This window comes from Ranitomeya variabilis, chromosome 6 (assembly GCF_051348905.1).
Source record: "Ranitomeya variabilis isolate aRanVar5 chromosome 6, aRanVar5.hap1, whole genome shotgun sequence".
Lineage (NCBI taxonomy): Eukaryota > Metazoa > Chordata > Amphibia > Anura > Dendrobatidae > Ranitomeya > Ranitomeya variabilis.
Window position 1 is genome coordinate 570,043,693 of NC_135237.1, and position 24,281 is coordinate 570,067,973.

The following is a 24,281-nucleotide window of genomic DNA, read 5'->3' on the forward strand; positions in this document are numbered from 1 at the left end:
GCGTTTCAAGGTCCGACAGTTGCGACGGTGCGGTACGAGATCTGAAAGACATGGAGGTGCGTTTGGAGGTCCAACAGCAGCGTCGGTGCATTTCGAGGTCCAGAAGCCGCAGTGGTGCATTTTGAGGTCCGACAGCAAAGGTGGTGCGTTTCAAGGTCCAACAGCTGCGACTGTGCATTACAAGGTCTGAAAGTCGTGGACCAACAATTAAAAAAAGCAAAAAAACACCTAATAATTTGCACTTTACAGTTAAGGTCACATTGCTGTAATTTTGCATTAAAGCATAACATTATATATAAAAAAATGAATAAAAAAATGTCTTTATGGGTAGTGATTTGCACATGAGGTAATGACATAAATGAACATTTAATCACCAGATGTTGATATAATGAAATATCTATTCTAATTTCACTTGCTTCTTTCACCCTTCCAAATCTCCATTTGAGGAAGACTTTCATCGGAAAATGAACAATTGTTAATCATTGCATTGCGCTGAGGTTGGGTAATTCTGGGGGTGGCTGGAACGGTGATGACAATATTCGGGATACCTTCAGTTAGAAGGGGAGGAAATTGCATATAACACAAGCTGGAAAGATAATTGCAGACAATGAACAATGAGTGGAAAATTCAAACTTCCCAGCAGTTCTGCGTTCAGCCAATCAGCAGAGGAAGGGAGGGGCTAATGTAGATTCTGTAAGCCCCGCCCTGGAAGCGCGTCATCTCTGCAGTTCTCTCTCTGGTCCTTTCTTCCTCCATATAAAGGAGGAGTCCGTGCAACAGTTTTTGCTCACTGCAGAAGATGTCTGGTCGCGGCAAAGGAGGAAAAGGTCTCGGGAAGGGCGGCGCCAAGCGGCACAGGAAGGTGCTCCGGGATAACATCCAGGGCATCACCAAGCCTGCCATCCGCCGTCTCGCTCGCAGGGGAGGCGTCAAGCGCATCTCCGGCCTCATCTATGAGGAGACTCGCGGCGTCCTGAAAGTCTTCCTGGAGAACGTGATCCGTGACGCCGTCACCTACACCGAGCACGCCAAGAGGAAGACCGTCACCGCCATGGACGTGGTGTACGCGCTCAAGCGCCAGGGCCGCACTCTCTACGGCTTCGGAGGGTAATTGTGTTCTCTTCTGTCCTGACACCCCAAAGGCTCTTCTCAGAGCCGCCCACTTCTTCTCAGTGAGAGGCTGCACCTGACTGCTGGGGACTGATGGTCACTGTGCTTGTGTGACTGCCAGTGCAGGCATTATACGCTGCACATTTTAAGATGTTCAGTCTGTTCCTTCTGGAGCTGGTTGATGCTGTTCTCCTGATGATCGAGGACAGAAATATACCCGGAGTGTATGGTGGGGATATATCCGCACTGGGCCGTTCATAGTAATTTGTGCACAGTCCTACCGTATTCTGCTGATACTACGGAGCAGACATCCAAGTCCTGGTGTTAGGAGATTCTGATCCCTTGTATCTTCCTGCTCGGATCCGTGTGGGTTGTAGGAGGGCTGCGAACAGTGAAAGCGGCTGGATTGATGAATGGACTCGGAGTGCAGACTCCTATGTGACCGCGTCCTGATCACCAGACTCTGGGATGGATGGCGGCCTCTGAGATAAACATCGATCCCATATACACGGATATGTAATAGAATAGGTCGTGTCCGCAAGCTATAAGCGGCTCCGGTGCTGAGGCCGCATGTTTTCGGGCACATGTCAGTTGATTGCATTTATTAAGTGGCTGAAAGAGGAGCCTCCTGCTGAATCTACACATGCAGATTATTGCAGAAGATGCCTATACTGCGCCGACAGCGACTAACCCCCGGCATCCATTACTCGGAGAACCGAAACAAGAGGCGTCTGTTAGAAGTTCCATCTGATGGTGAAGGTTACATGATAACCCGGCTTCCCCACTACTGCTGGAGGGAGAAAGTTTCCCGTCATCTACTGTATTAGCCGCACACTCTGGACCATTTATTATAGAATACCGCGGTAATAACCGCTGCGGTATCACCAGGAGACATGGGGCAGGATGGACATCAGGCCTCAGGTGACCGCAGCACGGATCGTGTATGTAGTTGTATCTAGATACCGCGGGGCACATGTGTAGCAGGCGCTAGTGTGGACCATCGGCCGATTACAGCTCTTGCGGTGACGGTGTGGGGGCTCTGAGAAGAGCCTTTGGTGTTGTAGGGAACGGCGGCAGCGCTCACTTGCTCTTCTTGCTGCTCTCGGTCTTCTTAGGCAGCAGCACGGCCTGGATGTTGGGCAGGACGCCCCCCTGGGCGATGGTCACCCCACCCAGCAGCCTGTTCAGCTCCTCGTCATTGCGCACCGCCAGCTGCAGGTGTCGGGGGATGATGCGGGTCTTCTTGTTGTCCCGGGCAGCATTGCCGGCCAATTCCAGGATCTCGGCGGTCAGATACTCCAGCACAGCGGCCAGATAGACCGGAGCGCCGGCGCCGACTCTCTCAGCGTAGTTGCACTTGCGGAGAAGCCTGTGCACACGGCCGACCGGGAACTGCAGTCCTGCCCGGGACGAGCGGGTCTTGGCTTTAGCGCGAACCTTTCCTCCTTGTTTGCCGCGTCCAGACATGGTGATCGATTCAAATAACTGTGAAGACAGAAAACCGTGTACAGATGAGAACGTGTTCTTCCGCCTTATATAGTCTGCTGCCCCGCCCTCCTCTCCTGTCATTGGACAGATCTGAAGCTGCCAATAGAGAAGAGACTTGGAGAACCACCAATGAGCTGCAGAGGGCGGAGCTTATACCTCTCCATTGGTCAAATGAGTTTCTCACCCAATAGAGAACGTTTGTTTTGAACAGAATAGATAAGGGATGAAAACAGATATTTGTCTTGGAGCAGAAGAAAATGCAGAAATATTCTGTTGATTTGTAGTTTGCACTTGTTGGACTTGTGTCTTCTATCAGCCATAAATTGTGTCACCAAATTACAAGGATGGAAGCAGCAGAGCAACGTGACGTCGCTTTAGAACATCGCTGGACAGAATCTTCGCTCCCAGGAATTCGCCTGCAGACAGTGATCACCTACAGGAGCTGCTATTGGACGCCGCTGGTCCTCACTACTACCCTCATCATCCGTTACTTCCATTATTATATAATATTGTATGCTGTAAATATTCTAATCGGTCACACTGTTTTGTGGTTGAATCAGCTGAGCCCCAACAATATCAAGTGATTGCTTGGTAACAGCAGGGGTTAATTGCTGCTACAATTATAGCCGGCGACCTGGCACCTCTGTCAGGTCATTGATGGGTTTCACCGACTTTCTTTGTCTCAGGCATTAAATCTGTGGTTTCACTTTGTGAAAGTGGCGTGTTAGTGTCATCTGGGGGAGATCTGCACGGCAGAACTGAAAGCGTTTCCCCATGGATGCTGCACTTTTGCAGCAAGTACAGGTGAAGCCCTATAAATCATGTGCTGACTGTATTTCCCACTAATCTGCAACACTTTTGGGTAACCCGAGTGCAGTTTTATCGTGCGTAACTTGATGGACCAGTGCACTGTCTCCCCGTATCCACAGTGTAAAACACAACCCCAAAAGAACAACACATGCAAAAAAATGTATGTCATGCACTGGTCTAGTGGCGGTTAGTGCGGAGATCCGACCACAAGGAGAGACTGCAGGAAATGTCACCGAGAAATAATCTGCCATTATTACCAGTGGAACCCTGGAGGCAGCGGCACCAGGACCCAGAGCTGAGAGGACAGGAGCCTGTAGCTGCAGACAGCGCTGCGCCACTGGGAGAGGAGCCGCACAGGAGCTCCCACAGCTGGGATGGGGCAGAGAGAAATGGTGACAAATCCGGAGAACAAACAACCTCCGCCGGGAATGGAAGGAGCCGCTAATGTTCTCCTGAGGGATCGCTCAGACCGAGCACAGGAGATCTGCGGTCACCACAGAGCAGAGGTTCATGGCTGAAGTGACTGATCCGGCTCCATGTTACTGAGATCACACACGGGGAGCCGGCTCCTCATAGAGCACCGGGTGCGGCTACTCCCGAGACATCTCCCGGAACTCACAGCCTTCCACGCCGCAGGGTATACAGTCCTGGCACCGCGGACTAGCCGCTCCCTGGATCTATGGGGGAATCGCCATTATCTGTCCCAATCACTGCACAAAGTCCTCCTTCCATAAGGGATAGTTTCCAGCTATCTGCAGATTATTCTGACGCGGAGTTCTGCGAGCGACACTCAATTGCACTGACAGGCTGGCGGGAGAGGGGTTAATCCCTGTCAGGGCTTCTCCTCCGCTCCATCTCCACAGGAGGAGGCTCCTCACTCACCGCTTATTATCCTGGGCAGATTCCCTGCGGTGTCCGCGCTGATCCTATCACTGCCCGACAAGTCTCCTCTGTTCTGCCCGGAGCCTGATGTGACGCTGCCGGGTCTCGGGTGGGGGAAGCGAGTCTGTAGTGGGGATCAGCACCCACACGGCCACTGAGGAGTTAAATGGAGGCGGATATTCCTGTATCTAGGATTGGTCGGCGCCTGCGGATGTGTCTCGCTCATTCATCCGTTGCTGGTTTTGAATTTCCCGCTCCATCTCTGTTCTTTGTCGGTCGGATTATTACCGGCCCCTCTGCTGGAGCGGCGGTCGCTGTGTATACCGGTGGGGGCAGCTCTACCCCAGTGATAATACCGGGTCCTGTCCTCCCAGCTGACTGCCCCCAAACACGGGGATCGGTTTTCTTATCGGTCGCCATTATTATTCTGGGGAGGTTATAATAGTCTTCAGAGGCGCCATCCATCCGAAACATTAGTGTCCAGGACGTGGTCATCACATAGGAGTCTCCGTACCCGGTACACAGGGCGTCCATCTATCCAGCTGCCTCATACAGCCACATTCCCTGTGAATATTCGCTGCCCCCTGTTCCGTATAATATCATGTAGCAGAATAAACATTCACCCCACGGCAGGTCTGTAGTAACCGCATCACACCGGGGTATGTACTGTGCGCATAGAGGTCTCTGGGAGGCAGTGTGCGGATATCTCCCCCATAAATCGGTTAGGTTTATGTGATAGATCAATGAGAAGAAACCGCATCCCTCGAAGTCCGCGGTGCCGGCTCCAGTATGGAAAGACGCGGAGGAAAATAAGAGGGGAGAGTATAGAAGACACGTCCCAGGCTGTGACCGATACTACAGGCAGCCGCACAGGGGATATTGTACCCTGCAGAGACGCTGAGCCCGATACTAATCAGAGCCCGATACTAATCAGCGCCCGATACTAATCAGCGCCCGATACTAATCAGCGCCCGATACTAATCAGCGCCCGATACTAATCAGAGCCCGATACTAATCAGCGCCCGATACTAATCAGAGCCCGATACTAATCAGAGCCCGATACTAATCAGCGCCCGATACTAATCAGCGCCCGATACTAATCAGCGCCCGATACTAATCAGCGCCCGATACTAATCAGAGCCCGATAAGAGCAGGATCTTAGGACAACATCTTAACATAGATTTAGAAAACGCCGGGAGTTGCCCCGTCATTAGAGCTGTGGAGGGATCTGCTTGGGAAAACCAGGTCAGTCTTTCTAGGTCAAGATATCGGAAAAGACCCTAGTCCCAGATCACACACTGTGGGCACATCCCAGAATCTGGATAATGCGGCTTCTCTCCTTCCACCGGGAACCCACAGCTCTGCTGAACTCCAGCTCTGCTGTCCAGTGAGTATTGCTCCCTTATCATCTGGGAACCATAGATACATTTGAGGCTCCAGAACAAGCCATCATTGCACACAAACATCGTCCTCTAGCCGCCTGTCCTGACACCACGAGATGCAGGAAGGAACTGAAGCCACAAGGCGGGAATTTCAGCACCCAAAGCTGCAACAGAACCATCCGCCCATGCCCAGCATCAGAGGACGGTACCGGAACCGGGGATGACGCGCTTCCGAGGCGAGATTTCTAGTACAAAATTTGCAGTTAGCTCCTCCCTTTCGTCTGTGATTGGTTGAGCACAGGACGGTTGGAGATTTTGCATTTTCCGCTTATTGTCCTCTTCTTTTCCCGCCTCTCTAGTCTTCTCATCTCGGCGCCGCTGCTAGATCTGTTGGTTATTTAGATCATTTTGCATTGTTATTTCTGTTGCTATTTTCAAGCTTCTGCCAAATGTTGGAGAATAGAATAAAAATTATATTTTAGGGACAATGAACTACAGAAAACTCATCTGATCCCCGGCAGTCACTCATCATACACGTGGGGCCGGACTGGCGGCCGTTACCGGTCACTGCAGAGCAGGGAGCTGCATGTAACCAGCCCCCCGGCGTCTCCAGCCCCAGAGAAGATGGGAAAACTCAAATACACGATAATTACATAACGACCCAACTACCACAAGTGTGATCTGTAGTGATGGGGGGAGGGATCTGCTTCGATCAGTGTCAGGCAGAATAGATTCACATAAAGGCGCCAATCACCGATCTGGGGGACAAGTGAGGTTATTAATAAAAACTAAACGCAGAGATCTCCGATCAGAACAAGAGAACAACCTAAAGCCGCAAGACTGCAGAGGCGGCACTAGGACCCCATTTACGTCTGCGCTGTACAGAAACCGCGCCTCCACCACCACAGACCCGGGCTGTGCTCTGCACACTTTACCCTGCCCTTATAAAACGTCAGTTATGTAATAGATGTCGCACACTTGGACTGGGTGAGAATAATAGAGAAGGTGCGGAGCGGTAACTGGAATATCGCGGATCACCTGCAATGTCGGAAACAGCAGCCGCCGTCTACTACCGATAGTGACCGTGCTCCGTATATGGAGAATACGCGCAGAAAATGGACCGTTCAGGACTCAGCTCGTTTGTGGGAGGATTTGGTGGCTCTGAAAAGAGCCTTTGTATTGTGGTCCCTGCCAGGGCAGATCTAAGCTCTCTCCCCACGGATCCTGCGGGCCAGCTGGATGTCTTTGGGCATGATGGTGACCCTCTTGGCGTGGATGGCGCACAGATTTGTGTCCTCGAACAGCCCCACCAGATAAGCCTCGCTGGCCTCCTGCAGCGCCATCACTGCCGAGCTCTGGAACCGCAGATCGGTCTTGAAATCCTGGGCAATTTCTCTCACCAGGCGCTGGAAGGGAAGCTTACGGATCAGCAGCTCGGTGGATTTCTGGTAGCGGCGGATCTCACGCAGAGCGACTGTTCCCGGGCGGTAACGATGCGGCTTCTTCACTCCGCCAGTGGCAGGAGCGCTCTTCCTGGCGGCCTTAGTGGCCAGCTGCTTGCGGGGAGCTTTCCCTCCGGTGGATTTACGAGCGGTCTGCTTGGTTCTGGCCATAGCTCTGTATACACAACGTGCACAGATGTGATGAGCGCAGCGGCGGGAGCAGGGCATTTATGCTCCTGTGCGTGTCCTCATTGGTCTCTGGGAAACACGCCCCCTGCACTCCATTGGTTCTTTCATGAAAAAAAAGAGGCCAATAAGGGTTCATGTGCTCCGCCTCCCAAACAGTAATCCCGCCCCCCTGAAGTCCCCGCCTCTTTCATGTTGCGTTTCCTCAGGTCACTCATTTGCCGCTGCAGGACCACCTGATGCGTTGAGTGTCCCCGCGTATAGCGCTGTACAGTGCAGCTCCCGCATCATCATCAGATCACACCATCCCCCCATCCTGAGACTGCACCCACCATCAGTTATATTAATAACATTAGAAGAACAAGAACTGTTCATACAGCTCTGCGGGGAGGAGGAGGTGGCTCTGATCATACAGCTCTGCGGGGAGGAGGTGGTGGCTCTGATCATACAGCTCTGCGGGGAGGAGCTGGTGGCACTGATCATACAGCTCTGCGGGGAGGTGGTGGTGGCACTAATCCTACAGCTCTGCGGGGAGGAGCTGGTGGCACTGATCATACAGCTCTGCGGGGAGGAGCTGGTGGCTCTGATCATACAGCTCTGCGGGGAGGTGGTGGTGGCACTAATCCTACAGCTCTGAGGGGAGGAGGTGGTGGTGGCTCTGATCATACAGCTCTGCGGGGACAAGGTGGTGGCTCTGATAAGAGCCTTTGTGGTGACAGAACAGGGGCTGCAGCTTATTTCTTAGCCGCGGGCTTCTTGGCTTTCACAGCCTTCTTAGCTGGACTCTTGGCAGCTTTCGGTTTCGCCACCTTCTTAGCCGGACTCTTCGTCACCTTCTTGGGTTTGGGAGCGGCTTTCGGCTTCTTGGGGCTCTTGGCCGCTTTCTTGGCAGCTGCTGCAGGCTTCTTGGCCTTTTTCGGGCTCTTCTTGGCCTTCTTCGGAGATTTGGCGGCTTTCTTGGCAGCAGCGGGTTTCTTGGGCTTGGCCGCAGCTGCTGACTTCTTCTTGGATACTTTGTCCTTCGTCTCCTGCTTCTTGTTCAGCTTGAAGGACCCGGAGGCGCCGCTGCCCTTCACCTGGAGGAGGGCACCCTTGGTGACCAGAGACTTGACGGCCAGCTTCAGGCGGCTGTTGTTCTTCTCTACATCGTACCCTCCGGCAGACAGAGCCTTCTTCAGGGCGGCCAGAGACACCCCGCTGCGCTCCTTGGAGGCGGACACGGCTTTCACGATCAGTTCGGAGACGCTGGGGCCGGAGGGTTTATGGCTTTTCTTGGCGGCGGATTTCTTCGGCTGCTTCTTGGATTTGGCGGCCGGTTCTGCGGCAAGGGGAGCGGCGGCTGGCGCGGTCTCTGCCATTATGTACGGCAGAAACTGAACGAAAATCTCTCCTGACAGGAAGGAAAACACTGAGGCCGGAAGCTGGAGGCGCCTGTTATATGTACAGGCTTACTGCGCACTGATTGGCTGCTGACCTGCACCGTCCTGAGCATCTATTGGCTGATAGTGGACACAGGCCCCGCCTCCTCCCAGCTAAGTCCGTGTGAAGCTCCGCTCTCCCCTTGTGCTTCCCTGCCCGGGATAAAAGCCCTTTACCGGCTAACACCGGACAGCAGAGCGCGCTTCCTCCGTCGCTTCTCCTTCTCCAACATCTCCACCGACTGTTTGTAGCTGTCACTAGCAGAGATGCCGGGAAAGAGCGGAGAGGAAATCCCGGGATCATCGCCGCCGTCCTCCAGATCTGCGCATCACTGTGTATCCGGGGAGATAAATCTGCTGCGGGAGCTCGTTCCTCCTATTCCCGGCTCTTGTCACCATCACAGGGATCTTTACTCCAATGTCTATCGTACAGGAAGCGGATTGTGCGATGTGGGGACGAGCTGGAGCTGCTGAGAGCCCAGAAGGGTAACACAGGCGACGGCTCCGCTGACTGCCCCCTCCCTGACCTGTGATATCACTGTACCCCGTATGTGCAGAGGATTGGGGGTACACGTGTTCCACATCAGTAGAGCAGTGTGTACAGTATAGAGCAGTGTGTACAGTACATATAGAGGAGAGGGTAGAGTATATAGAGCAGTATGTACAGTATATAGGATCAGAGTGTACAGTATATACAGCAGAGTGTACAGTATATACTGCAGAGTGTACAGTATAGAGCGGTGTGTACAGTATATACAGCAGAGTGTACAGTATAGAGCGGTGTGTACAGTACATATAGAGGAGAGGGTAGAGTATATAGAGCAGTATGTACAGTATATAGGATCAGAGTGTACAGTATATATAGAGCAGAGTGTACAGTATATACAGCAGAGTGTACAGTATAGAGCGGTGTGTACAATATAGAGCGGTGTGTACAGTATAGAGCTGTGTACAGTATAGAGCGGTGTGTACAGTATAGAGCGGTGTGTACAGTATAGAGCTGTGTACAGTATAGAGCGGTGTGTACAGTATAGAGCAGTCTCTCCTCTCTCTCATCCTCTTCTTCATTCTCTATCTCTCTTTCTCTATCGCACTCCCTCTTTCTTTCTTTCTATTTCTCTCTCCACTCTTTCATTTTTTCTCTCTCCTTTCTCTCTTTACTCTCTCCTCTCTTTTTCTTTCTCTATATCTCTTTCTTTCACTCTCACTTTTTCTTTCTCTTTCTTTCTTTCCTTTTCTCTCTTTCTTTCTATTTCTCTCTCCCTCTCTTTCTCTCACTTTATCTCTATCTTGCTCTCTCTTTTTTTCTCTCAATGATCAATCCTTCATGTCAGCACCTCTCCAGAATGAAGCTGATGTACTAGTTTTTCTAGGCACCGCCATCTGCACGTGGGGCGCTTCTGTTATCCCTTTCATCATCCTCGTTTTTCTCTTTCCCTCTCCTCTCTTTCATTCTCTCTCTCTTCTTCTTTCTCTATCTCTCTTTCTTTCTCCCCTTCTTTCTTCTCTCTCTGTCTTTCTTTCTTTTTCTCTCTCTCTTTCTATTTATCTCTCTATTTCTTTCTCTCTTGTCTCTTTCTCTCTCTCTTTTCCTTTCTCTGTCTTTGTCTTTCTCTCTCTCAGGGGAGAGATGATCAATCCTTCATGTCAGCACCTCTGCAGAACAGAATCAGGCTGATGTACTAGATTTTCTAGGCACCGCCATCTGCACGTGTGGGGTGCTGCTGTAATCCCTTTCATCATCCTGGTTTTTCCTCTGCACGTTTCCACATCCAGCCAAGTGATCGCTGGGTCCAGAATACTCATCAGCATTGCCAACACTTCGATATGTAGCAAAGGAGAAGACAGAAGTGGTGAAGGTGATAACCCGCCTCTGTCTTCCCTAAAGTGTCTTCACTGTGGTGCGGGATGATATGCTGCTGCAGGACGTCAAAGCCACCTTATGGGGGGAGGGGGGGATACACGATGCAGATTGCTACTGATGTGGAAGTTTAGGGACTTTTCTGCTGCGGATTTCACTGCAACAATAATGCCCTTCGTGCTGTAATTTGCAGTGGATCCGACCTGTTTTTTCCTACAACGCCCTACTAGGACCTGCAGCATTTAATGGGTGCACTGCCCTAACGTCTAAGAAGGAAGTCCTGGTTATAAAAAAGTAAATGCCTCTGGCACTGTAGAGGCCGATGTAGCAGGGATTATTTTTCTATTTTGGGTTGCTGCCAGTACAGTTTTTACATTAAAGATGCCGTCACACTAGCAGTATTTGGTCAGTATTTTACATCAGTATTTGTAAGTCAAAACCAGGAGTGGGTGAAAAATGCAGAAGTGGTGCAGATGTTTATATTATACTTTTCCTCTATTTGTTCCACTCCTGGTTTTGGCTACAAATACTGATGTAAAATACCGACCAAACACTGCTAGTGTGACGGCAACCTAAGACGAACAATTAAAATAAACAAAAAAACTAACAATGTGTACTTTACAATTAAGGGCACATTCCTGTAATTTTGCATTAAAACATAACATTGTATATAAACAATACATACAAATGTGTCTTTCTGGGTTGTGATTTGCACATGAGGCAATGACATAAATGAACATTTAATCACCGGATGTTGATATGATGAAATATCTCTTCTAATTTCACTTGCTGCTTTCACCCTTCCAAATCTCCATTAATGGAAGACTCATCAGAAAATGAACAATCGTTAATCATTGCATTAGGCTGAGGTTGGGTCGCTCACACTGTATAGGGGGCAACTGTGGGTGCATCATATTGTTTGGGGGTGACTTAGGGCATCATAGTGTTTTGGGAGTAACTGGGGTATCATACCCCCAGACAGTAACTGTGGGGGCATCCTGCTGTGTGGGTATCACTCTGTATTGGGGGTACAGCTGTGTGCTTCATATGTCGTAGGGGGCATCATACTGTGTGGGGGGGGTTAACTGTGGGGGAGGGGGCATCATACATCGTGGAGAGTATGATCTGGAGCGGTGATGACAATATTCGGGATACCTTCAGTTAGAAGGGGAGGAAATTGCATATAATACAAGCTGGAAAAATATTTGCAGAAACTGAACAATGAGCGGGAAATTCAAACTTCCCAGCAGTTCTGCGTTCAGCCAATCAGCAGAGGAAGGGAGGGGCTAATGTAGATTCTGTAAGCCCCGCCCTGGAAGCGCGTCATCTCTGCAGTTCTCTCTCTGGTCCTTTCTTCCTCCATATAAAGGAGGAGTCCGTGCGGCTCCCGCAACAGTTTTTGCTCACTGCAGAAGATGTCTGGTCGCGGCAAAGGAGGAAAAGGTCTCGGGAAGGGCGGCGCCAAGCGGCACAGGAAGGTGCTCCGGGATAACATCCAGGGCATCACCAAGCCTGCCATCCGCCGTCTCGCTCGCAGGGGAGGCGTCAAGCGCATCTCCGGCCTCATCTATGAGGAGACTCGCGGCGTCCTGAAAGTCTTCCTGGAGAACGTGATCCGTGACGCCGTCACCTACACCGAGCACGCCAAGAGGAAGACCGTCACCGCCATGGACGTGGTGTACGCGCTCAAGCGCCAGGGCCGCACTCTCTACGGCTTCGGAGGTTAATTGTGTTCTCTTCTGTCCTGACAACCCAAAGGCTCTTCTCAGAGCCGCCCACTTCTTCTCAGTGAGAGGCTGCACCTGACTGCTGGGGACTGATGGTCACTGTGCTTGTGTGACTGCCAGTGCAGGCATTATACGCTGCACATTTTAAGATGTTCAGTCTGTTCCTTCTGGAGCTGGTTGATGCTGTTCTCCTGATGATCGAGGACAGAAATATACCCGGAGTGTATGGTGGGGATATATCCGCACTGGGCCGTTCATAGTAATTTGTGCACAGTCCTACCGTATTCTGCTGATACTACGGAGCAGACATCCAAGTCCTGGTGTTAGGAGATTCTGATCCCTTGTATCTTCCTGCTCGGATCCGTGTGGGTTGTAGGAGGGCTGCGAACAGTGAAAGCGGCTGGATTGATGAATGGACTCGGAGTGCAGACTCCTATGTGACCGCGTCCTGATCACCAGACTCTGGGATGGATGGCGGCCTCTGAGATAAACATCGATCCCATATACACGGATATGTAATAGAATAGGTCGTGTCCGCAAGCTATAAGCGGCTCCGGTGCTGAGGCCGCATGTTTTCGGGCACATGTCAGTTGATTGCATTTATTAAGTGGCTGAAAGAGGAGCCTCCTGCTGAATCTACACATGCAGATTATTGCAGAAGATGCCTATACTGCGCCGACAGCGACTAACCCCCGGCATCCATTACTCGGAGAACCGAGAACCGAAACAAGAGGCGTCTGTTAGAAGTTCCATCTGATGGTGAAGGTTACATGATAACCCGGCTTCCCCACTACTGCTGGAGGGAGAAAGTTTCCCGTCATCTACTGTATTAGCCGCACACTCTGGACCATTTATTATAGAATACCGCGGTAATAACCGCTGCGGTATCACCAGGAGACATGGGGCAGGATGGACATCAGGCCTCAGGTGACCGCAGCACGGATCGTGTATGTAGTTGTATCTAGATACCGCGGGGCACATGTGTAGCAGACGCTGGTGTGGACCATCGGCCGATTACAGCTCTTGCGGTGACGGTGTGGGGGCTCTGAGAAGAGCCTTTGGTGTTGCAGGAATCGGCGGCAGCGCTCACTTGCTCTTCTTGCTGCTCTCGGTCTTCTTAGGCAGCAGCACGGCCTGGATGTTGGGCAGGACGCCCCCCTGGGCGATGGTCACCCCACCCAGCAGCCTGTTCAGCTCCTCGTCATTGCGCACCGCCAGCTGCAGGTGTCGGGGGATGATGCGGGTCTTCTTGTTGTCCCGGGCAGCATTGCCGGCCAATTCCAGGATCTCGGCGGTCAGATACTCCAGCACAGCGGCCAGATAGACCGGAGCGCCGGCGCCGACTCTCTCAGCGTAGTTGCCCTTGCGGAGAAGCCTGTGCACACGGCCGACCGGGAACTGCAGTCCTGCCCGGGACGAGCGGGTCTTGGCTTTAGCGCGAACCTTTCCTCCTTGTTTGCCGCGTCCAGACATGGTGATCGATTCAAATAACTGTGAAGACAGAAAACCGTGTACAGATGAGAACGTGTTCTTCCGCCTTATATAGTCTGCTGCCCCGCCCTCCTCTCCTGTCATTGGACAGATCTGAAGCTGCCAATAGAGAAGAGACTTGGAGAACCACCAATGAGCTGCAGAGGGCGGAGCTTATACCTCTCCATTGGTCAAATGAGTTTCTCACCCAATAGAGAACGTTTGTTTTGAACAGAATAGATAAGGGATGAAAACAGATATTTGTCTTGGAGCAGAAGAAAATGCAGAAATATTCTGTTGATTTGTAGTTTGCACTTGTTGGACTTGTGTCTTCTATCAGCCATAAATTGTGTCACCAAATTACAAGGATGGAAGCAGCAGAGCAACGTGACGTCGCTTTAGAACATCGCTGGACAGAATCTTCGCTCCCAGGAATTCGCCTGCAGACAGTGATCACCTACAGGAGCTGCTATTGGACGCCGCTGGTCCTCACTACTACCCTCATCATCCGTTACTTCCATTATTATATAATATTGTATGCTGTAAATATTCTAATCGGTCACACTGTTTTGTGGTTGAATCAGCTGAGCCCCAACAATATCAAGTGATTGCTTGGTAACAGCAGGGGTTAATTGCTGCTACAATTATAGCCGGCGACCTGGCACCTCTGTCAGGTCATTGATGGGTTTCACCGACTTTCTTTGTCTCAGGCATTAAATCTGTGGTTTCACTTTGTGAAAGTGGCGTGTTAGTGTCGTCTGGGGGAGATCTGCACGGCAGAACTGAAAGCGTTTCCCCATGGATGCTGCACTTTTGCAGCAAGTACAGGTGAAGCCCTATAAATCATGTGCTGACTGTATTTCCCACTAATCTGCAACACTTTTGGGTAACCCGAGTGCAGTTTTATCGTGCGTAACTTGATGGACCAGTGCACTGTCTCCCCGTATCCACAGTGTAAAACACAACCCCAAAAGAACAACACATGCAAAAAAATGTATGTCATGCACTGGTCTAGTGGCGGTTAGTGCGGAGATCCGATCACAAGGAGAGACTGCAGGAAATGTCACCGAGAAATAATCTGCCATTATTACCAGTGGAACCCTGGAGGCAGCGGCACCAGGACCCAGAGCCGAGAGGACAGGAGCCTATAGCTCCAGACAGCGCTGCGCCACTGGGAGAGGAGCCGCACAGGAGCTCCCACAGCTGGGATGGGGCAGAGAGAAATGGTGACAAATCCGGAGAACAAACAACCTCCGCCGGGAAAGGAAGGAGCCGCTAATGTTCTCCTGAGGGATCGCTCAGACCGAGCACAGGAGATCTGCGGTCACCACAGAGCAGAGGTTCATGGCTGAAGTGACTGATCCGGCTCCATGTACTGAGATCACACACGGGGAGCCGGCTCCTCATAGAGCACCGGGTGCGGCTACTCCCGAGACATCTCCCGGAACTCACAGCCTTCCACGCCGCAGGGTATACAGTCCTGGCACCGCGGACTAGCCGCTCCCTGGATCTATGGGGGAATCGCCATTATCTGTCCCAATCACTGCACAAAGTCCTCCTTCCATAAGGGATAGTTTCCAGCTATCTGCAGATTATTCTGACGCGGAGTTCTGCGAGCGACACTCAATTGCACTGACAGGCTGGCGGGAGAGGGGTTAATCCCTGTCAGGGCTTCTCCTCCGCTCCATCTCCACAGGAGGAGGCTCCTCACTCACCGCTTATTATCCTGGGCAGATTCCCTGCGGTGTCCGCGCTGATCCTATCACTGCCCGACAAGTCTCCTCTGTTCTGCCCGGAGCCTGATGTGACGCTGCCGGGTCTCGGGTGGGGGAAGCGAGTCTGTAGTGGGGATCAGCACCCACACGGCCACTGAGGAGTTAAATGGAGGCGGATATTCCTGTATCTAGGATTGGTCGGCGCCTGCGGATGTGTCTCGCTCATTCATCCGTTGCTGGTTTTGAATTTCCCGCTCCATCTCTGTTCTTTGTCGGTCGGATTATTACCGGCCCCTCTGCTGGAGCGGCGGTCGCTGTGTATACCGGTGGGGGCAGCTCTACCCCAGTGATAATACCGGGTCCTGTCCTCCCAGCTGACTGCCCCCAAACACGGGGATCGGTTTTCTTATCGGTCGCCATTATTATTCTGGGGAGGTTATAATAGTCTTCAGAGGCGCCATCCATCCGAAACATTAGTGTCCAGGACGTGGTCATCACATAGGAGTCTCCGTACCCGGTACACAGGGCGTCCATCTATCCAGCTGCCTCATACAGCCACATTCCCTGTGAATATTCGCTGCCCCCTGTTCCGTATAATATCATGTAGCAGAATAAACATTCACCCCACGGCAGGTCTGTAGTAACCGCATCACACCGGGGTATGTACTGTGCGCATAGAGGTCTCTGGGAGGCAGTGTGCGGATATCTCCCCCATAAATCGGTTAGGTTTATGTGATAGATCAATGAGAAGAAACCGCATCCCTCGAAGTCCGCGGTGCCGGCTCCAGTATGGAAAGACGCGGAGGAAAATAAGAGGGGAGAGTATAGAAGACACGTCCCAGGCTGTGACCGATACTACAGGCAGCCGCACAGGGGATATTGTACCCTGCAGAGACGCTGAGCCCGATACTAATCAGAGCCCGATACTAATCAGCGCCCGATACTAATCAGCGCCCGATACTAATCAGCGCCCGATACTAATCAGCGCCCGATACTAATCAGAGCCCGATACTAATCAGCGCCCGATACTAATCAGAGCCCGATACTAATCAGAGCCCGATACTAATCAGCGCCCGATACTAATCAGCGCCCGATACTAATCAGCGCCCGATACTAATCAGCGCCCGATACTAATCAGAGCCCGATAAGAGCAGGATCTTAGGACAACATCTTAACATAGATTTAGAAAACGCCGGGAGTTGCCCCGTCATTAGAGCTGTGGAGGGATCTGCTTGGGAAAACCAGGTCAGTCTTTCTAGGTCAAGATATCGGAAAAGACCCTAGTCCCAGATCACACACTGTGGGCACATCCCAGAATCTGGATAATGCGGCTTCTCTCCTTCCACCGGGAACCCACAGCTCTGCTGAACTCCAGCTCTGCTGTCCAGTGAGTATTGCTCCCTTATCATCTGGGAACCATAGATACATTTGAGGCTCCAGAACAAGCCATCATTGCACACAAACATCGTCCTCTAGCCGCCTGTCCTGACACCACGAGATGCAGGAAGGAACTGAAGCCACAAGGCGGGAATTTCAGCACCCAAAGCTGCAACAGAACCATCCGCCCATGCCCAGCATCAGAGGACGGTACCGGAACCGGGGATGACGCGCTTCCGAGGCGAGATTTCTAGTACAAAATTTGCAGTTAGCTCCTCCCTTTCGTCTGTGATTGGTTGAGCACAGGACGGTTGGAGATTTTGCATTTTCCGCTTATTGTCCTCTTCTTTTCCCGCCTCTCTAGTCTTCTCATCTCGGCGCCGCTGCTAGATCTGTTGGTTATTTAGATCATTTTGCATTGTTATTTCTGTTGCTATTTTCAAGCTTCTGCCAAATGTTGGAGAATAGAATAAAAATTATATTTTAGGGACAATGAACTACAGAAAACTCATCTGATCCCCGGCAGTCACTCATCATACACGTGGGGCCGGACTGGCGGCCGTTACCGGTCACTGCAGAGCAGGGAGCTGCATGTAACCAGCCCCCCGGCGTCTCCAGCCCCAGAGAAGATGGGAAAACTCAAATACACGATAATTACATAACGACCCAACTACCACAAGTGTGATCTGTAGTGATGGGGGGAGGGATCTGCTTCGATCAGTGTCAGGCAGAATAGATTCACATAAAGGCGCCAATCACCGATCTGGGGGACAAGTGAGGTTATTAATAAAAACTAAACGCAGAGATCTCCGATCAGAACAAGAGAACAACCTAAAGCCGCAAGACTGCAGAGGCGGCACTAGGACCCCATTTACGTCTGCGCTGTACAGAAACCGCGCCTCCACCACCACAGACCCGGGCTGTGCTCTGCACACTTTACCCTGCCCTTATAAAACGTCAGTTATGTAATAGATGTCGCACACTTGGACTGGGTGAGAATAATAGAGAAGGTGCGGAGCGGTAACTGGAATATCGCGGATCACCTGCAATGTCGGAAACAGCAGCCGCCGTCTACTACCGATAGTGACCGTGCTCCGTATATGGAGAATACGCGCAGAAAATGGACCGTTCAGGACTCAGCTCGTTTGTGGGAGGATTTGGTGGCTCTGAAAAGAGCCTTTGTATTGTGGTCCCTGCCAGGGCAGATCTAAGCTCTCTCCCCACGGATCCTGCGGGCCAGCTGGATGTCTTTGGGCATGATGGTGACCCTCTTGGCGTGGATGGCGCACAGATTTGTGTCCTCGAACAGCCCCACCAGATAAGCCTCGCTGGCCTCCTGCAGCGCCATCACTGCCGAGCTCTGGAACCGCAGATCGGTCTTGAAATCCTGGGCAATTTCTCTCACCAGGCGCTGGAAGGGAAGCTTACGGATCAGCAGCTCGGTGGATTTCTGGTAGCGGCGGATCTCACGCAGAGCGACTGTTCCCGGGCGGTAACGATGCGGCTTCTTCACTCCGCCAGTGGCAGGAGCGCTCTTCCTGGCGGCCTTAGTGGCCAGCTGCTTGCGGGGAGCTTTCCCTCCGGTGGATTTACGAGCGGTCTGCTTGGTTCTGGCCATAGCTCTGTATACACAACGTGCACAGATGTGATGAGCGCAGCGGCGGGAGCAGGGCATTTATGCTCCTGTGCGTGTCCTCATTGGTCTCTGGGAAACACGCCCCCTGCACTCCATTGGTTCTTTCATGAAAAAAAAGAGGCCAATAAGGGTTCATGTGCTCCGCCTCCCAAACAGTAATCCCGCCCCCCTGAAGTCCCCGCCTCTTTCATGTTGCGTTTCCTCAGGTCACTCATTTGCCGCTGCAGGACCACCTGATGCGTTGAGTGTCCCCGCGTATAGCGCTGTACAGTGCAGCTCCCGCATCATCATCAGATCACACCATCCCCCCATCCTGAGACTGCACCCACCATCAGTTATATTAATAACATTAGAAGAACAAGAACTGTTCATACAGCTCTGCGGGGAGGAGGAGGTGGCTCTGATCATACAGCTCTGCGGGGAGGAGGTGGTGGCTCTGATCATACAGCTCTGCGGGGAGGAGCTGGTGGCACTGATCATACAGCTCTGCGGGGAGGTGGTGGTGGCACTAATCCTACAGCTCTGCGGGGAGGAGCTGGTGGCACTGATCATACAGCTCTGCGGGGAGGAGCTGGTGGCTCTGATCATACAGCTCTGCGGGGAGGTGGTGGTGGCACTAATCCTACAGCTCTGAGGGGAGGAGGTGGTGGTGGCTCTGATCATACAGCTCTGCGGGGACAAGGTGGTGGCTCTGATAAGAGCCTTTGTGGTGACAGAACAGGGGCTGCAGCTTATTTCTTAGCCGCGGGCTTCTTGGCTTTCACAGCCTTCTTAGCTGGACTCTTGGCAGCTTTCGGTTTCGCCACCTTCTTAGCCGGACTCTTCGTCACCTTCTTGGGTTTGGGAGCGGCTTTCGGCTTCTTGGGGCTCTTGGCCGCTTTCTTGGCAGCTGCTGCAGGCTTCTTGGCCTTTTTCGGGCTCTTCTTGGCCTTCTTCGGAGATTTGGCGGCTTTCTTGGCAGCAGCGGGTTTCTTGGGCTTGGCCGCAGCTGCTGACTTCTTCTTGGATACTTTGTCCTTCGTCTCCTGCTTCTTGTTCAGCTTGAAGGACCCGGAGGCGCCGCTGCCCTTCACCTGGAGGAGGGCACCCTTGGTGACCAGAGACTTGACGGCCAGCTTCAGGCGGCTGTTGTTCTTCTCTACATCGTACCCTCCGGCAGACAGAGCCTTCTTCAGGGCGGCCAGAGACACCCCGCTGCGCTCCTTGGAGGCGGACACGGCTTTCACGATCAGTTCGGAGACGCTGGGGCCGGAGGGTTTATGGCTTTTCTTGGCGGCGGATTTCTTCGGCTGCTTCTTGGATTTGGCGGCCGGTTCTGCGGCAAGGGGAGCGGCGGCTGGCGCGGTCTCTGCCATTATGTACGGCAGAAACTGAACGAAAATCTCTCCTGACAGGAAGGAAAACACTGAGGCCGGAAGCTGGAGGCGCCTGTTATATGTACAGGCTTACTGCGCACTGATTGGCTGCTGACCTGCACCGTCCTGAGCATCTATTGGCTGATAGTGGACACAGGCCCCGCCTCCTCCCAGCTAAGTCCGTGTGAAGCTCCGCTCTCCCCTTGTGCTTCCCTGCCCGGGATAAAAGCCCTTTACCGGCTAACACCGGACAGCAGAGCGCGCTTCCTCCGTCGCTTCTCCTTCTCCAACATCTCCACCGACTGTTTGTAGCTGTCACTAGCAGAGATGCCGGGAAAGAGCGGAGAGGAAATCCCGGGATCATCGCCGCCGTCCTCCAGATCTGCGCATCACTGTGTATCCGGGGAGATAAATCTGCTGCGGGAGCTCGTTCCTCCTATTCCCGGCTCTTGTCACCATCACAGGGATCTTTACTCCAATGTCTATCGTACAGGAAGCGGATTGTGCGATGTGGGGACGAGCTGGAGCTGCTGAGAGCCCAGAAGGGTAACACAGGCGACGGCTCCGCTGACTGCCCCCTCCCTGACCTGTGATATCACTGTACCCCGTATGTGCAGAGGATTGGGGGTACACGTGTTCCACATCAGTAGAGCAGTGTGTACAGTATAGAGCAGTGTGTACAGTACATATAGAGGAGAGGGTAGAGTATATAGAGCAGTATGTACAGTATATAGGATCAGAGTGTACAGTATATACAGCAGAGTGTACAGTATATACTGCAGAGTGTACAGTATAGAGCGGTGTGTACAGTATATACAGCAGAGTGTACAGTATAGAGCGGTGTGTACAGTACATATAGAGGAGAGGGTAGAGTATATAGAGCAGTATGTACAGTATATAGGATCAGAGTGTACAGTATATATAGAGCAGAGTGTACAGTATATACAGCAGAGTGTACAGTATAGAGCGGTGTGTACAATATAGAGCGGTGTGTACAGTATAGAGCTGTGTACAGTATAGAGCGGTGTGTACAGTATAGAGCGGTGTGTACAGTATAGAGCTGTGTACAGTATAGAGCGGTGTGTACAGTATAGAGCTGTCTCTCCTCTCTCTCATCCTCTTCTTCATTCTCTATCTCTCTTTCTCTATCGCACTCCCTCTTTCTTTCTTTCTATTTCTCTCTCCACTCTTTCATTTTTTCTCTCTCCTTTCTCTCTTTACTCTCTCCTCTCTTTTTCTTTCTCTATATCTCTTTCTTTCACTCTCACTTTTTCTTTCTCTTTCTTTCTTTCCTTTTCTCTCTTTCTTTCTATTTCTCTCTCCCTCTCTTTCTCTCACTTTATCTCTATCTTGCTCTCTCTTTTTTTCTCTCAATGATCAATCCTTCATGTCAGCACCTCTCCAGAATGAAGCTGATGTACTAGTTTTTCTAGGCACCGCCATCTGCACGTGGGGCGCTTCTGTTATCCCTTTCATCATCCTCGTTTTTCTCTTTCCCTCTCCTCTCTTTCATTCTCTCTCTCTTCTTCTTTCTCTATCTCTCTTTCTTTCTCCCCTTCTTTCTTCTCTCTCTGTCTTTCTTTCTTTTTCTCTCTCTCTTTCTATTTATCTCTCTATTTCTTTCTCTCTTGTCTCTTTCTCTCTCTCTTTTCCTTTCTCTGTCTTTGTCTTTCTCTCTCTCAGGGGAGAGATGATCAATCCTTCATGTCAGCACCTCTGCAGAACAGAATCAGGCTGATGTACTAGATTTTCTAGGCACCGCCATCTGCACGTGTGGGGTGCTGCTGTAATCCCTTTCATCATCCTGGTTTTTCCTCTGCACGTTTCCACATCCAGCCAAGTGATCGCTGGGTCCAGAATACTCATCAGCATTGCCAACACTTCGATATGTAGCAAAGGAGAAGACAGAAGTGGTGAAGGTGATAACCCGCCTCTGTCTTCCCTAAAGTGTCTTCACTGTGGTGCGGGATGATATGCTGCTGCAGGACGTCAAAGCCACCTTATGGGGGGAGGGGGGGATACACGATGCAGATTGCTACTGATGTGGAAGTTTAGGGACTTTTCTGCTGCGGATTTCACTGCAACAATAATGCCCTTCGTGCTGTAATTTGCAGTGGATCCGACCTGTTTTTTCCTACAACGCCCTACTAGGACCTGCAGCATTTAATGGGTGCACTGCCCTAACGTCTAAGAAGGAAGTCCTGGTTATAAAAAAGTAAATGCCTCTGGCACTGTAGAGGCCGATGTAGCAGGGATTATTTTTCTATTTTGGGTTGCTGCCAGTACAGTTTTTACATTAAAGATGCCGTCACACTAGCAGTATTTGGTCAGTATTTTACATCAGTATTTGTAAGTCAAAACCAGGAGTGGGTGAAAAATGCAGAAGTGGTGCAGATGTTTATATTATACTTTTCCTCTATTTGTTCCACTCCTGGTTTTGGCTACAAATACTGATGTAAAATACCGACCAAACACTGCTAGTGTGACGGCAACCTAAGACGAACAATTAAAATAAACAAAAAAACTAACAATGTGTACTTTACAATTAAGGGCACATTCCTGTAATTTTGCATTAAAACATAACATTGTATATAAACAATACATACAAATGTGTCTTTCTGGGTTGTGATTTGCACATGAGGCAATGACATAAATGAACATTTAATCACCGGATGTTGATATGATGAAATATCTCTTCTAATTTCACTTGCTGCTTTCACCCTTCCAAATCTCCATTAATGGAAGACTCATCAGAAAATGAACAATCGTTAATCATTGCATTAGGCTGAGGTTGGGTCGCTCACACTGTATAGGGGGCAACTGTGGGTGCATCATATTGTTTGGGGGTGACTTAGGGCATCATAGTGTTTTGGGAGTAACTGGGGTATCATACCCCCAGACAGTAACTGTGGGGGCATCCTGCTGTGTGGGTATCACTCTGTATTGGGGGTACAGCTGTGTGCTTCATATGTCGTAGGGGGCATCATACTGTGTGGGGGGGGTTAACTGTGGGGGAGGGGGCATCATACATCGTGGAGAGTATGATCTGGAGCGGTGATGACAATATTCGGGATACCTTCAGTTAGAAGGGGAGGAAATTGCATATAATACAAGCTGGAAAAATATTTGCAGAAACTGAACAATGAGCGGGAAATTCAAACTTCCCAGCAGTTCTGCGTTCAGCCAATCAGCAGAGGAAGGGAGGGGCTAATGTAGATTCTGTAAGCCCCGCCCTGGAAGCGCGTCATCTCTGCAGTTCTCTCTCTGGTCCTTTCTTCCTCCATATAAAGGAGGAGTCCGTGCGGCTCCCGCAACAGTTTTTGCTCACTGCAGAAGATGTCTGGTCGCGGCAAAGGAGGAAAAGGTCTCGGGAAGGGCGGCGCCAAGCGGCACAGGAAGGTGCTCCGGGATAACATCCAGGGCATCACCAAGCCTGCCATCCGCCGTCTCGCTCGCAGGGGAGGCGTCAAGCGCATCTCCGGCCTCATCTATGAGGAGACTCGCGGCGTCCTGAAAGTCTTCCTGGAGAACGTGATCCGTGACGCCGTCACCTACACCGAGCACGCCAAGAGGAAGACCGTCACCGCCATGGACGTGGTGTACGCGCTCAAGCGCCAGGGCCGCACTCTCTACGGCTTCGGAGGTTAATTGTGTTCTCTTCTGTCCTGACAACCCAAAGGCTCTTCTCAGAGCCGCCCACTTCTTCTCAGTGAGAGGCTGCACCTGACTGCTGGGGACTGATGGTCACTGTGCTTGTGTGACTGCCAGTGCAGGCATTATACGCTGCACATTTTAAGATGTTCAGTCTGTTCCTTCTGGAGCTGGTTGATGCTGTTCTCCTGATGATCGAGGACAGAAATATACCCGGAGTGTATGGTGGGGATATATCCGCACTGGGCCGTTCATAGTAATTTGTGCACAGTCCTACCGTATTCTGCTGATACTACGGAGCAGACATCCAAGTCCTGGTGTTAGGAGATTCTGATCCCTTGTATCTTCCTGCTCGGATCCGTGTGGGTTGTAGGAGGGCTGCGAACAGTGAAAGCGGCTGGATTGATGAATGGACTCGGAGTGCAGACTCCTATGTGACCGCGTCCTGATCACCAGACTCTGGGATGGATGGCGGCCTCTGAGATAAACATCGATCCCATATACACGGATATGTAATAGAATAGGTCGTGTCCGCAAATTATAAGCGGCTCCGGTGCTGAGGCCGCATGTTTTCGGGCACATGTCAGTTGATTGCATTTATTAAGTGGCTGAAAGAGGAGCCTCCTGCTGAATCTACACATGCAGATTATTGCAGAAGATGCCTATACTGCGCCGACAGCGACTAACCCCCGGCATCCATTACTCGGAGAACCGAGAACCGAAACAAGAGGCGTCTGTTAGAAGTTCCATCTGATGGTGAAGGTTACATGA

General features: G+C 51.3%; 7 protein-coding genes across 7 annotated transcripts; 2 read left to right on the forward strand and 5 right to left on the reverse strand.

The window, feature by feature from the left end:
• Positions 1 to 796: 796 nt before the first annotated feature.
• LOC143781678 (histone H4) lies at positions 797 to 1,111 on the forward strand. Its single transcript, XM_077268406.1, has one exon. It carries the CDS (start codon positions 800 to 802, stop codon positions 1,109 to 1,111), a length of 312 nt encoding a protein of 103 aa, XP_077124521.1. The 5' UTR covers positions 797 to 799.
• A 5,718-nt stretch (positions 1,112 to 6,829) lies between these two features.
• On the reverse strand, positions 6,830 to 7,293 carry LOC143781679 (histone H3). Its single transcript, XM_077268407.1, has one exon. It carries the CDS (start codon positions 7,283 to 7,285, stop codon positions 6,875 to 6,877), a length of 411 nt encoding a protein of 136 aa, XP_077124522.1. The 5' UTR covers positions 7,286 to 7,293; the 3' UTR covers positions 6,830 to 6,874.
• A 699-nt stretch (positions 7,294 to 7,992) lies between these two features.
• LOC143781680 (histone H1.10-like) lies at positions 7,993 to 8,680 on the reverse strand. The gene has a single exon (XM_077268408.1). It carries the CDS (start codon positions 8,656 to 8,658, stop codon positions 8,035 to 8,037), a length of 624 nt encoding a protein of 207 aa, XP_077124523.1. The 5' UTR covers positions 8,659 to 8,680; the 3' UTR covers positions 7,993 to 8,034.
• Positions 8,681 to 11,986: 3,306 nt separating this feature from the next.
• Positions 11,987 to 12,326, forward strand: LOC143781681 (histone H4). Its single transcript, XM_077268410.1, has one exon. The coding sequence runs from the start codon at positions 11,995 to 11,997 to the stop codon at positions 12,304 to 12,306; it is 312 nt and encodes a 103-aa protein (XP_077124525.1). The 5' UTR covers positions 11,987 to 11,994; the 3' UTR covers positions 12,307 to 12,326.
• A 908-nt stretch (positions 12,327 to 13,234) lies between these two features.
• On the reverse strand, positions 13,235 to 13,835 carry LOC143781682 (histone H2A type 1-like). The gene has a single exon (XM_077268411.1). The coding sequence runs from the start codon at positions 13,777 to 13,779 to the stop codon at positions 13,393 to 13,395; it is 387 nt and encodes a 128-aa protein (XP_077124526.1). The 5' UTR covers positions 13,780 to 13,835; the 3' UTR covers positions 13,235 to 13,392.
• A 4,195-nt stretch (positions 13,836 to 18,030) lies between these two features.
• On the reverse strand, positions 18,031 to 18,494 carry LOC143781683 (histone H3). The gene has a single exon (XM_077268412.1). The coding sequence runs from the start codon at positions 18,484 to 18,486 to the stop codon at positions 18,076 to 18,078; it is 411 nt and encodes a 136-aa protein (XP_077124527.1). The 5' UTR covers positions 18,487 to 18,494; the 3' UTR covers positions 18,031 to 18,075.
• A 697-nt stretch (positions 18,495 to 19,191) lies between these two features.
• On the reverse strand, positions 19,192 to 19,881 carry LOC143781684 (histone H1.10-like). The gene has a single exon (XM_077268413.1). It carries the CDS (start codon positions 19,857 to 19,859, stop codon positions 19,236 to 19,238), a length of 624 nt encoding a protein of 207 aa, XP_077124528.1. The 5' UTR covers positions 19,860 to 19,881; the 3' UTR covers positions 19,192 to 19,235.
• Between the last annotated feature and the right edge of the window lie 4,400 nt (positions 19,882 to 24,281).

Coding starts and splice junctions, on each gene's coding strand:
- LOC143781678 (XM_077268406.1), top strand. CDS start 800: ATGTCTGGTCGCGGCAAAGGAGGAAAAGGTCTCGGGAAGGGCGGCGCC.
- LOC143781679 (XM_077268407.1), bottom strand. CDS start 7,285: ATGGCCAGAACCAAGCAGACCGCTCGTAAATCCACCGGAGGGAAAGCT.
- LOC143781680 (XM_077268408.1), bottom strand. CDS start 8,658: ATGGCAGAGACCGCGCCAGCCGCCGCTCCCCTTGCCGCAGAACCGGCC.
- LOC143781681 (XM_077268410.1), top strand. CDS start 11,995: ATGTCTGGTCGCGGCAAAGGAGGAAAAGGTCTCGGGAAGGGCGGCGCC.
- LOC143781682 (XM_077268411.1), bottom strand. CDS start 13,779: ATGTCTGGACGCGGCAAACAAGGAGGAAAGGTTCGCGCTAAAGCCAAG.
- LOC143781683 (XM_077268412.1), bottom strand. CDS start 18,486: ATGGCCAGAACCAAGCAGACCGCTCGTAAATCCACCGGAGGGAAAGCT.
- LOC143781684 (XM_077268413.1), bottom strand. CDS start 19,859: ATGGCAGAGACCGCGCCAGCCGCCGCTCCCCTTGCCGCAGAACCGGCC.